At 45.9% G+C, this 13,338-nt stretch overlaps 1 protein-coding gene across 1 annotated transcript in view; it reads right to left on the bottom strand.

The window, feature by feature from the left end:
• Positions 1–13,338, bottom strand: part of LOC129555128 (scavenger receptor cysteine-rich domain-containing protein DMBT1-like) — a 97,137-nt gene that overhangs the window by 11,708 nt on the left and 72,091 nt on the right. Inside the window, exons 31-36 of the mRNA XM_088841978.1 lie at positions 8,345–8,374; positions 6,332–6,373; positions 1,531–1,563; positions 1,341–1,383; positions 1,135–1,175; positions 457–495 (exon numbers count right to left, since the gene is read on the bottom strand). Coding sequence (XP_088698104.1) covers positions 457–495; positions 1,135–1,175; positions 1,341–1,383; positions 1,531–1,563; positions 6,332–6,373; positions 8,345–8,374 — 228 coding nt within the window. The remainder of the gene's footprint in view (positions 1–456; positions 496–1,134; positions 1,176–1,340; positions 1,384–1,530; positions 1,564–6,331; positions 6,374–8,344; positions 8,375–13,338) is intronic.

The raw sequence follows: 13,338 nt of genomic DNA, 5'->3' as shown, positions 1-13,338 counted from the left end.
AACGCTATAGACTGTAGCCTGCCTGGCTCTTCCGTCCATAGAATTCTCCAGGCAAGAATACTGGAGTGGGCTGTCGTGCCCTCCTCCAGGGGGTCTTCCCGACCCAGGGATCGAATTCACATCTCTTACATCTCCTGCATCGGCAGGCAGGTTCTTTACCACTAGCGCCACCTGGAAGGCCCTGTACATGTGCCTGGATCACCCACAATTCAAACCCGAGAGACCCCAAAGCACACTCTTTCGACAGCCCTCCGCCTCTCAGGGGCATGGGCTGTAGGAGGCACATCCACTCTGGCTCCACGCGGTGAATCAGGAATGAAGCGGGGTGGCTTGCAGCCTCCCCCGCCTCTCCTGTCCCCTCTCCCCACCTCTGTTAGGGAAACAGGAAGCGTTTCTTCTTGGCTGGATTCTTTCAGAAAGCCATTCACAGAGCTACTGCAAAGAGCAGAAAGATACCTGGTGACGAAGGAGCTTCGCTTGAAGCGGGAGTCGTATCTGCAAACAAAGAAGGATCAAACTCGAGCATTAGTGAAAAGGAGATGGAATGATTTTTTTCAAAAACATTGTGGTTGAAAACAGAAGAAAGTGGAAGTGAAGTTGCTCAGTTGTTTCCGACTCTGTGACCCCAGGGACTGTAGTCCACCAGGTTCCTCCGTCCATGGGATTTTCCAGGCAAGAGTACTAGAGTGGGTTGCCATTTCCTTCTCCAGGAGATCTTCCTGACCCAGGGATTGAACCCGGGTCTCCCACATTGTAGGCAGACGCTTTACTGTCTGAGCCACCAGGGAAGTGGTGAATGGGTAAAACCGACACGATCACAGTCTGTCCCCTAGTGGGTGCATCTGGGCGGAGGGGTCAAAGCATCACCTGAATCATAACATGACCATGCAGCAGGTGGAGGTGTGGACCCCCAGCCCTCTCGGGCACATCCGATTAAGACCAGTGTGACAAGCAGAAGGTGTTCCCTGGCTGAGGGAACGAGAACATGAAGCTTAATTTCTGTGAAAAGGAGGCTGGGACTTCTGTTTACATTGGGGCTTATGCTGTAGACAAAATATTCTATGTATATGTTCACTTGTTAAACAGAAAGAGGAGAGTTTGAACTTAGGAAATGTGACAGGTAGAAAACATTACCAGAGGGGGTGTCCACTTCTGCTGATGCTGAGAACACATCTGTGCAAAGAAAACAGGACACTTAGGAGAAAAAAGACACTTCATGTGTCTTTTCATGGGGGTTTACTTTGTGGCCAAAATGGTTGTTAAGTGGGCTTGTTTTCAAAATAAGACACGAGAAGTAAGAAGCTAGTCTGGTTCATTTAAACATCACAATGAGAGAGCATTTACCAGATGGAGAGGTCATATCTGCTGAGGTTGAAGAGCGATCTGAAGAAAAAGAGATGAAGAAATGTATATACCAGTGGAGAAGACCCCTGGGTTTCTGTTTTTACTGAGGCTGTGTTGGGTACAAAATATCCGTGCGACAGCCTAGTCTGATAAATGGAACTCCAAGGACACTAGACAGTGTTTTACCTGGTGTGGAGGTCACACTGGCTGACAACGAAGCTGCAGATGAACAAAAAGAACAAGGCAGCAATAAGACAGCCATACCAGGCACGTCTGTAAGCTACAGAAGATGCAAAAATGGCCAACAAAGCTCATCATGACTGACTTGGCTTGTCTGCCTACCGTCTAGACACAGGAGCTATAGCAGGGCATCTCCAAATCCTTTACTGCCCCCAGGCCACCCCTCTACTCCCTGGGTCTCCTCTTGGCCACCCTTCCCTTCTCCCCTTGGAGGCTGCCTGTTCAGAGGGCAACAGCCATTGGTCCAAGTTTCTCCATTGTACAGTGTTCATCTAACAAAGATTCCATAAATGGGGGACTTGCTTTTCCCTAGTGACAGTGAAGTCTCTCAGTCATGTCCGACTTTTTGCAACCCCGTGGACTGTAGCCCACCAGGCTCCTCCGTCCATGGGATTCTCCAGGCAAGAATACTGGAGTGGGTTGCCATTTCCTTCTCCAGGGGATCTTCCCTACCCAGGGACTGAACCCGAGTCTCCTGCATTGCAGGCAGACGCTTTACCCTCTGAGCCACCAGGGAAGCCCCGCTTTTCCCTGCCTCCCCTTAAATGAGTGGGAGGCAGTGACCCAGGAAAGGGTGATCTCTGCAGACTGGAACTTTCCCTAGGTAGGCTGTCTCAAGATCTAGGCTGAGGGTGAGGAGGAGTATAAAAAGTCCGTTTGTCTCATACTAAGAGATGCCCTGCATCTCTTGGCTGTGTCAGTAATAAAGACCATATTTTGGTTCTGACTCTGATGCTTTATGTCATGATTACCTCAACACCTGGAGTAGAGTGGAGCATCTTCTTTATTGTCCCCCACCCAAATGAATCTCTAACACTGTTTGTCAATTATTAAGTCCAAAGTTACACGGTGAAAACATGTGCGTTATTTTCAAATAGAAAACATGTGCGTTATTTTCAGTATCTTTTGATACTGACTGCTAGCATAATTCCATAGTGATAAGAGAACAGACTCCGTATGAGTTCAATACCTTTAGACCGTGAAATTTTTGCACCTCGTTTTGTGTTCCTGGATATGTTCTAGTGTTTTCTAGCTTACAGTCTGTGTGGCAACTTGAATAGAATTTGTATCTTGTTTGTGTGAAAATGGTATAAATCTTAATTATGCTGAATTGCTTCATGGTGCTTTTCAGGTCTACTATATCCTTCTAGTCTATTTATCCTTTCTGTGTGTTCATTCTATTAATTTTTGAGAGTTCGATATTCAAAACTAAAAATCTTAATTTATCTACTTAAAATCCAAGTTAAAATCTTCATTTATCTACTTAAAATCCAACTAAAAATCTTAATTTATCTACTTAAAAATAATTGTGATGCATAGTAGAACTGTATGTAACTTTGTCCTGGACTTTCCAAGCCTTCTGTAAATGTGTTATCATACTTTCATAATTTAAAAAATAAGAAAGAGGAAAAAAAAACAAATTTACACAGTAACTCCTCAGATAATGGCATCACTCAAAGTCTAACATCCAAGAGGAGAGCCATTTGCTACCCTGGTCACTTCTGCATCCCTCACTACCTTGGCGCGTGGCCATCTTCACCGAATGCTGGTTGAACATTCGGAAGGATAAGTAAAAGCCATGGTCTGACTCTCCACCAGTCTGACAACACCTACATGATGGCTGGTGCTCAGGAGAAGGTTCCTTCATGGACAGTTCGCATTCGGCCACCAGTCAGTCCAGCGAATGAGTCATCGCTTGTGTTTGGCTGAATTGGCTGGACTAATTTCCCCTTTGGCCCATGCAGTTAGTGTGGCCTTTTTTGAGTCAGGTCAGTATAAACATATTTTAAAGCTTTCAAAGAATTTATCATGACATAAACAGTTATTTAATGAGATCATTGGTAAATCAAATAATTTATAAGCAAGTAATAAAGACAGACACAGCCCAAAATAACATCAAAATTACCTGTCGAGGTGGTTACAGCAATACTCAGAGATGCTGGAGATAAGAAAAGACAATGATCAAAACTGCCAAATGGCAAAAAATAATTGTATTATAGTTAATTTATTTTCTTCTCTCTGTCCCTGGAGCATAGAAACCATGCGTGCATTCATGCGTGCTCAGTCACGTCAATTCTTGTGACTCCATGGACTGTATTCTGCCTTCCTCAGTCCGTGGAATTTTCCAGGCAAGAATACTGGAGTGGGTTGCATTTCCTACTCCAGGGGATCTTCCCAACCCAGGGATCACACCTGAGTTTCCTGCATTGCAGGTCAATTTTTTTGACCTGCTGAGCCTTAGGGGAAGCCTACAGAAACCACGGACTTCATTTAATCAAGTCTTGATTCATTTATCTACTCTGGTGGGCACTGTGCTAAATGTTGGAGTGGGGCAATCAGTGAAACTAGGTATGGCGCCTGCGCTACGAAACTGCTCTTGTGACAAGCACTATGGAGAGCTGCGTGATGCTATGAGAACCGAGGACGGGTGAGCTGACCTGGCTAGGGAGATCCCCTCTCTGCCTTCCTGACCCCTCGAGTCCCCAGGCCTGCTGCAGGGTCTGGCCCAGACGAGGCACTCTGCTCAAAAGACAACAAGCTGACAATACACCTCCCCGAGAGCTGTCCTAGTCTTGGCCCTGGTGGCATGACAGAGGCAACCTTGCTGTGTCATCCGTCTACATTGGCAGTGGGCAGAGGGCATTACCAGGTGAAGGAGTCACTTCTTCTGAGGTTGGGATGATGCCTGAATATGAAACACAACAGCAAAGTTAGTCAGTGGATCAGAAAGTTCTTATTCTTTTTCTAATACACACAATTCTGCCTTTCCTATTATCTCATTAACCAGGCTTTGCTGTTGGAAAAATTTAAGTGTGAGGACGAATTGTTTCCCACCATCTTGAGTAAAAGTTTAAGTACCTAAATTAAAAACACATGAGTTGTGTGTTCCCTGTACTACCATGTTTTTACACACACAACAGTCAAGCAAAGTGGAAATACATACTGCAGTCATTTCTCTGTTATCAGGCATTGCCCTGAGTTTAAATGTTTATTCAGTTCAGTTCAGTCACTCAGTCGTGTCCGACTCTTTGTGACCCCATGAATCACAGCACGCCAGGCCTCCCTGTCCATCACCAGCTCCTGGAGTTCACTCAAGTCCACCTCCATCGAGTTGGTGATGCCATCCAGCCATCTCATTCTCTGTCGTCCCCTTCTCCTCCCGCCCCCAATGCCTCCCAGCATCAGAGTCTTTTCCAGTGAGTCAACTCTTCGCATGAGGTGGCCAGAGTATTGGAGTTTCAGCCTCAGCATCAGTCCTTCCAATGAACACCCAGGATCAATCTCCTTTAGAATGGACTGGTTGGATCTCCTTGCAGTATAAGGGACTCTCAAGAGTCTTCTCCAACACCACAGTTCAAACGCATCAATTCTTTGGTGATCAGCTTTCTTCACAGTCCAACCCTCACATCCATACATGACCACTGGAAAAACTATAGCCTTGACTAGAAGGACCTTTGTTGGCAAAGTAATGTCTCTGCTTTTTAATATGTTATCTAGGTTGGTCATAACTTTCCTTCCAAGGAGTAAGTGTCTTTTAATTTCATGGCTGCAATCAGCATCTGCAATGATTTTGGAGCCCCAAAAAATAAAGTCTGACACTGTTTCCACTGTTTCCCCATCTATTTCCCATGAAGTGATGGGACCAGATGCCATGATCTTTGTTTTCTGAATGTTGAGCTTCAAGCCAACCTTTTCACTCTCCTCTTTCACTTTCATCAAGAGGCTTTTTAGTTCCTTTTTAGGTGGTTTTAAATCTTATCTATTCAATGATAATTGACACCTATTGCCATTTTAGTGCCAAAGTCAAATTGTCTGTTGTATTCTGTGTTAATTTTTTTCTATTTTGCTGTCTTCCTAATTAAAGCTTATCACTTATCCTATCTCTTCAAGATAAACTACACATTTCTCTGTCTCTTAAATACAGATCTTCTGTTCATTAGAATATCGGAGCCTCTGGCAAAATGGCAAGAGGGATGGTGTGAGTAGATGCAAACTATTATATATGGGTCAACAACAAGGTCCTGCTGTATAGCACAGGGAACTATCCTGTGATAAACTATAATGGAAAAGAATATACGTATTCTTATATATGTTTATATGTATATTCTTGCAAAAATAAAAACCCCACATGAGCTGGTATCAATTAAAACTCTCCTGAAAGAAAACAAGTTTCCCTGCCCTCTTAAACAGAAGATACTGGTCATATTTTAAATTGCATGATTCAGGCTCATCAAGAAGGAAACCATCGCTGTTCAAGGTTGTGTCAAGGAGGTATCTCAAAGGATGTTGAGTTTAGTGGGTATTTTTGCTTCATATTGTGATATTTAGAAAGGCTGGTGACACTGAACAGTTTTCTGAATGCTTCTGTGGCTGTCTGTTAGCATTTCCTGCCCTTACCACTGTGGCTCTTCTATGAGGTCTCCCCCTCCCAGTCTCTGCACCCCGACCCTAATCTGTTGTCTCTCATAACACACAGTCAGCAGGGAGACCAGAGAGCCAATTGTTAATGTGCGTGTAGGAAGTATGAACAGTAGACTCTGTGGATCACTCCCAAATGTATGCAAGTGCTTTACTTGAATGTTGGGACCTCAACTTCATTGTATATTTGTCTATTTCTGGATTCTATTTTCCAAGGGATTAATTCAGCCAAGTGACCCCTGGGCCAACAGTACTCTTTAGGTAGAGTTTCAACACATCAATATCTCTTAACATAAGTAAGAGGACAAATCAGCAGAAAACTTGTTACCAGTCGTAAGGACCAAATCTGTGGCTGAAACCGAGGCAGGAACTGTCAAAACAAGCAAAATTTATAGAAAACCGTAATTAAATACCATTCTTTTCAATCACGTTCATTGGTAAAATTTTTAAAAGAATTACCCTGCTTACAAATTATGCTGTAGTCTTGTTCATATTTGATTATGCTCTGTTCCTATTTGATTCTCCTGTTCTCCTTTTCATTAAGCTAAGGGAAATAAATAGTGGGGGAGGTGACACTTGGGTCTGGGACCCGGGAGATTGGGGTTCTAGTCTCTTCTCTGTGAGTAAAAAGGCATGTGACTTTGGACAAGTTCCTTTGCATCTCGAAACTTCAGAGGATGCATCTCAAAAACCGAGTTCATGGGCTAGGAGCATCTGCACCATCCTGTGAAAAAGGCAGATGTTTAAAACCCCACCCCACCCCTCACTCTCGCTCAGGGAACTGAACCAAAATCTGCGTCTTAACAAGATCTCCAGGTGATTTATAGACACATTAAAATTTGAGAGGCACCAAGCATCCAAATCAGAGAAGGCAATGTCAACCCACTCCAGTATTCTTGCCTGGAAAATCCCATGGACAGAGGAGCCTGGTAGGCTGCAGCCCATGGGGTCGCTAAAAGTTGGACACGACTAAGCGACTTCACTTTCACTTTTCACTTTCACACATTGGAGAAGGAAATGGCAACCCACTCCAGTGTTCTTGCCTGGAGAATCCCAGGGACAGGGGAGCCTGGTGGGCTTCCATCTATGGGGTCACACAGAGTCGGACACGACTGAAGTGACTTAGCAGCAGCAGCAGCAGCAGCAGTTGCTTACCTAGAGAACCAGGCAGGTCCCAGGAGGTGACAACACACACATCCCTCAGGGATGTGACACCAAGCTCCCATCACTGAGGGCTTGCCCAGGTGTGTGCCACCCCATCCTTGGACAAGTGACACCTTCCCATTCTGAAGATGACGAAACAGAGGCTCTGAGAGGGAAGGGGCCTTGCCCAGTTGTCACCCAGAGGTTTAAGGCTGGAGCCAGAACATAATCCCAGGTTCTCTGGCTCCAAATTCTGTGATGCTGCATTTCTACTCAAACCTGGAAGGTCTCAGCAGTCAAAGAAGTTTGAGAAACATTGGATAGAGCCAAGTTTAAAGATGATCCCTTATGGTAGAGCTTGTCAGAGCTTTAACATAGAGAGGGGTATTGTATTTCCCCAACTTATTATGGGCTTCCCTTGTGGCTCAGCTGGTAAAAAATCCACCTGCAGTGTGGGAGCCCTGGTTTGATCCCTGGGTCAGGAAGATCCCCTGGAGAAGGGAAAGGCTACCCACTCCAGTGTTCTGGCCTGGAGAATTGCAATAACTGTATAGTCCATGGGGTCGCAAAGAGTTGGACATGACTGAGTGACTTTCACTTTCACTTTCAACTTATTTAGCCATGCAAATGCTGTTTTTTTGACCATGCAGCATGTGGGATCTTAGTTCCCGGACCAGGGATTGAATCCTTGTCTACTGTAGCAGAAGCGCAGAGTTTTAACCACTGGACCACCAGGGAAGTCCTGTAAATGCTTTTAAAAATTCGCCTATCATTGGATTGGTGTGCTATAATGTGAAAGACACATGGGAGATGTGGACTCGATTATTTCCTGAAAAAGCAAATTGGAGGTATATTTTTTGCCTGAGACACCTGAAGTCCTGTGAGTTAAAAATTAACTCACTGAATTCCCCAACGTGTGAACACTGTTGGGAGTATGAACAAAGCTCCTGATTTCTCTACTGTGGCACCAAGGACTGAGAAGCACGCTGAACACATAGTGTCCTACATACCGAAGGCATGTAATCAGTATCTGTCCAATTTACCCCTATATTACTCAAGAAATATATGAGTACTTTATGTTAGTTTGATATGAGCTTGATGTTTGTCTTCATATGAGGTATAAACTTTAACCCTAACCATATGCAAGGCAGTCTATATACATATGATTTATATCAAGCAAGCAAGAAAATAAAATTACCAGGTGAGGTGATAATTTCTGTGGCTGACGCTGAAATGATAAAAACAAACCAGAGACCAAAATAAGATAAAATCCAAACAAAAACCCCACCCACTTATAAGAAATTTAGAAAATATTGTTTTATTGGGTTGGCCACAAAGTGTGTTTGGGTTTTCTGGTTCCAGCTTATGGAAAACCCCAAACGCACTTTATGGACAACCCGATATTTTAAAGATTTGTACCTCAGATATGCAAATTAGAAACAAAATGACCCGAAATGTGACGTTAAAGATAAAGGCTGCTTGGATGAGACTGGAACAAAGACAGGGATGCATGAGGCAGGAAGTGGGAAGCAAACATTTATTGTTGTGGGAACAGTGTGATCTCCCTGGATGGATCAGAAAGCCTGTTTCCTGGACACAGTGAAGAGAAAACATTTCCTAGAATTGCAAAGTACTAGAAACCTTCCTGGGCTTCCAGGGTGGCTCAGTGGCTAAAGAATCCACCTGCAAAGCAGGAAATACAGGGCACACAGGTTCGATCCCTGGGTCAGGAAGATCCCCTGGAGAAGGGGATGGCAACCCACTCCAGTATTCCTGCCTGGAGAATCCCATGGACAGAGGAGCCTGCTGAGCTACAGCACATGGGGTCCCAAAAGAGTCGGACATGACTGAAGCAGTTGAGCACGCACACACAGGAAGCTTCCTAATCCTGACTTTAGTTTTCTAACATTGGTTTCTCATCTTCATCCAACAAACTAGCTTATGACATAGCACTAAGTTGTCTAAGTATTAGGAGAAAGTGGTTGTCTAACACAATAAAGGGTATTATAAGCCCCCATTCAGCATTCATTTATTCTGGTTAATGATCTATCATGGCTGAAACACAGACACGATCTTGAAGCCTCGCACTGGAATGTAAGCACCCTGAGGGCAGGATGGTTGTCTGCTGCTCTCATTACTATATTCACCGAGAATCGTGTCTGGTGAATATAAAGAGCTCACTGCATGTGTACTCAGTCACGTCTGACTCTTTGTGACCCCATGGACTGTAGCCCACCAGGCTCCTCTGTCCATGGAATTCTCCAGGAAGAGAATACTGGAATGGGTTGCCATTCCCTTCTCCAGGGGATCTTCCCAACTCAGGGATCGAACCCACATCTCTTACATCTCCTGTACTGGCAGGGAGATACTTTACTAGCACCACCTGGGAAGCCCAAAGTACTCAGTAAATGTCTGTTAAATAAATGGATGGATGAACTAAATCCTATTCTTCTGGTCTTTGCTCTATAAAAATAAGAGAAGCTGAAGCTGGGCAGTGGGTGTTTTCATTTCACCTGATTTCTTTTTCTATTTTACATTTTTTGGCAGTCTCGCATAGTGCATAAATGGGCTGAATTAACAAAAGAAGAAAGGGAAACTATCTCAAATCATTGGGGCCAAAAGAAATAGCGTTGACGCTTTCACAAGGGGCATAGGTGAGAGGAACCTGGTTTTGTTCATGGAATTTCCCAACACAGCACTACTAAGTCATCTTTAAAGCTCATAACAGATCATTTCAAGACACAGGAAGTACAATGAATCACCCCAGTGGGTGGATGACAGAGGGGAGCTGGCAATTCCTTGAAGATGGGAGAGACTGGACTCTAAAGTGAACTCAAGGGTGTTGACTCAGCATTGGGTAGATCAGCAAATGAAGAGAGGCTAGGAGTGACCCAGAGTCTGCTGAACAATGTTGAGAAGGGGCCCTGACCTTATGTTTGGGGGACCCTGATGGGACTCAAGCTTCCTCAAAAGTTGTTCGCCTGCCCAGGAGCCCCAAAGCCTGTGGGGTCAGCCTGCTTGACAGACGGGGCTCTGCTACTTGGGGAGGAGGCCGGGTCTCAGGGAAGGTCCGGTATTTGCTCAGACGGCCCTGGCATCCTCGTGGGGTCCACAGTCATGGACGGAGGTGCCAGCACTGGCCCAGGTGGGCCTATCGCCCGCACACTGCACGTGGTCCAGGAAGATGGGGCCAAAGCCATCACCAAACAGACTGCTCGTTGGGGCCGCCAGCCCAGCTGCCAGCACAGCACCCGGGCGGCCGGCAGGTCCCAGGGGTCATCACACACTGTCCCCCAGGTGCCGTGATGGTGGATCTCCACATGGTCCTCACATCTGCTCCTGCCGCTGGCCAGCCTCACCACGGGCAGATCTACAGGAGCCCAGAGCCAGGCCAGCTTGAGAAGCTTCCCTCCCTTCTCAAATGAGAGGACTTTCCAGCTAGAGAATCCACCCCAGTGTGTGGGCTCTTTACATACATTCACAGGGAATGACACGCACAGAGGAAAGAAAGCACTGCTTTTCTGTATCTGAAACGTAGCACAGCCTTTACGTGTTTTCCTCACCGGACGGTTTCTTTATGGGAACACAAGCCACCTTGTTGGCTTTGTAGTCTGCGTGCGTGCTCAGCCACGTCCGACTCTTTGCGACCCCACAGGCTGGAGCCCACCAGGCTCCTCTGTCAGCGGATTTCCCAGGCAGGAACACTGGAGAGGGTTGCCAGTTCCTTCTCCAGGGGATCTTCCCAACCCGGTGATGGAATTCGCGTCTCCTGAGTCTCCTGTACTTCAGGCAGATTCTTTACCCCTGAGTCATCAGGAAAGCCCCTTGAAAGAGGCACACACACACCTAAAAATAACCTTCTTGGAATTTCCCTGGTGGTCCAGGGGCTAGGACTCCATGCTCCCAATGCAGGGGATCAGGGTTCAATCCCTGATCTAGGAGTTAGATCCCACATGCCACAGGTAAGGTATGACATGGCCAAGTAAATAGATTATAAATAAATAAAAATAACCAGCCTTCATCCTCTCTGGGGTGTCATTTCTCATGTTGTTTCTCTCAAAATGAAACACAGGCTTAGGATTCAGACTTCGCTTTTCTAGCCCCGATCTCTAAAAGTATATTATGAAATTTTCAGGACAACATTCTTTTCACTTTTCTTGAATTTGAAAACTATATTCATTGGAGAATGATGGAGGAGGTCAGAGGTTAGAACAACTAGCAGAAGAGATGGTGTCATTGCTCAAGAAGGTAAAGGATTTGGTCAAGTGACACTGAGCCCTGAATTAAAAGTAGGTGAAGACGATCCTTAGATTCTGTGTCCCAGAGTTCGGGGCTGGTTGGTGGGCTTCCCCTTTGAGAAGGGCCCACCGGAGCCCTGTGTGGGTCAGGGCCTTAATAGGCCTTTCCATGACTGAGGGCAGGTGGGTTGTTTGTTCTCCCTGAAAAGGTCCCTACACGAGGATCACCCACCTTCCCTTAATGAGCAGATTTTACTCCATACAGTACTATGAGAATAATGTTGGCTACATTTCTCTTGGCCACTAATGGCAGGACCCCAGCCTTAGAAAAACATATACAAAATATAAGAATGGAAACAGTACCTATTGGTTGGTAAACATGTGACTGTTCCCCAGGAGTTGAAGTAACTATAGAGATAAAAAAGAAAAATAGGTCACCATGAGGACATTCCAAACAAGCACAATGAAATTTCATATTCTTCTCAGTGAAGTGAAAGTGTTAGCTGCTCAGCTGTGGCCAACACAGCATGCCAGGCTCCTCTGTCCGTGGGATTCTCCAGGCAAGACTACTGGAGTGGGTAGCCATTCCCTTCTCCAGGGTACCTTCCTGACACAGGGATCAAACCCGGGTCTACTGCATTGCAGGAAGATTCTTTATTGTCTGAGCCACCAGGGAAGCCCATGTTTTTCTCAGGTACCATCCTAATCACACACATGAGTTTGCCTTTTTAAACCATCCCTTCTAATCTCTCATCAAATAGTTGCCATTTAAAATATGATAGCTCATAAATGTGTACACATCATTCCAATTGGGAATAACGAAATAGCAGATATAAGAGTGATACTGTCCCTGATAGGCTTCCCTGATAGTTCAATTGGTAAAGAATCTGCCTGCAACACAGGAGGCAGTTTGATTCCTGGATCAGGAAGATCCTCTGGAGAAGGGATAGGCTACCTACTCCAGTATTGCTGGGCTTTCCTGGTGGCTCAGCTGGTAAAGAATCTGTCTGCAATGCGGGAGACCTGGGTTCGATCCCTGGGTTGGGAAGGTCCATCAGAGAAGGGAAAGGCTACCTACTACAGTATTCTGGCATGGAGAATTCCACGGACTGTATATAGTCTGTGGGGTCACAAAGAGTCGGACACGACTGAGCAACTTTCACTTTTACTTTGGGATCATGCGGATATGGCCCCCTAGGATGGGGGCATCTTGTTAGTGCCACAGAATTCAGGGCAGCATCCTGGGCCCCAGGTAGGGGTGCTCCCAGGGGAGGAGCCGCTCCTGCCCCGGCCCACCTGCCCCCAGACCTGCTTGTCTCTGGCCTCCCACGGCCTCTGCAGCATGAGCCACCATTCGGGGTCAAGAACTAGTGTCTCAGAGTCTCATTGAAATGCAGCTTTCACATGCAAAAGCAATAACACATCAGCATGCTAAGACCCAGGATAGCATCTCCTCTGGGTGCAAAGCAGGGCCCCCACGGGATTGGGGAGCAGCTTCACATTCTGGGAGGGTGGAAAGGTCAGGATCTCAGAACATCATGGTTAAGGAAAGTAAAGACTGGGAGGGAAGACCAGCGTGGGGACCCTGCACCAGATGGCTAGTCACCAATCAGCAAGTAAAACGGATGTGAGCGCACAAGTACCTGGGTTCCCAGCAGCTGCGGAATCTGCAGAGATAAAACAGGAGGATGGATTAATAGAAACCAGGGCGGGGGAGTGGTTCAAAGACCACGGTCTCAGTTAACACGCTGCTCAACGGGCCTGGTAAACAACTGTCCTGAAGCATCCAGGGCTGCCTCCTCTAGGTCTTCACAGCCAGCTACGGGCTGTTTCACCTGGTTAAAATCTCTGAGCTAGTGATTCTGACAGAGTTTGCCTTGGCAACCAAAATACCACCGCCAACAATAAAATAATTTAAGTTTTTGTACATTTATGTTTTTTTTGTGTGTGTTTA

This window comes from Moschus berezovskii, chromosome 12 (genome assembly GCF_049115385.1).
Source record: "Moschus berezovskii isolate FMDL1 chromosome 12, NW_MosBer_1.0, whole genome shotgun sequence".
Classification (NCBI taxonomy): domain Eukaryota; kingdom Metazoa; phylum Chordata; class Mammalia; order Artiodactyla; family Moschidae; genus Moschus; species Moschus berezovskii.
Note: the sequence above shows the minus strand (reverse complement) of the source record. Positions and strands in the feature narration are given on the sequence as shown.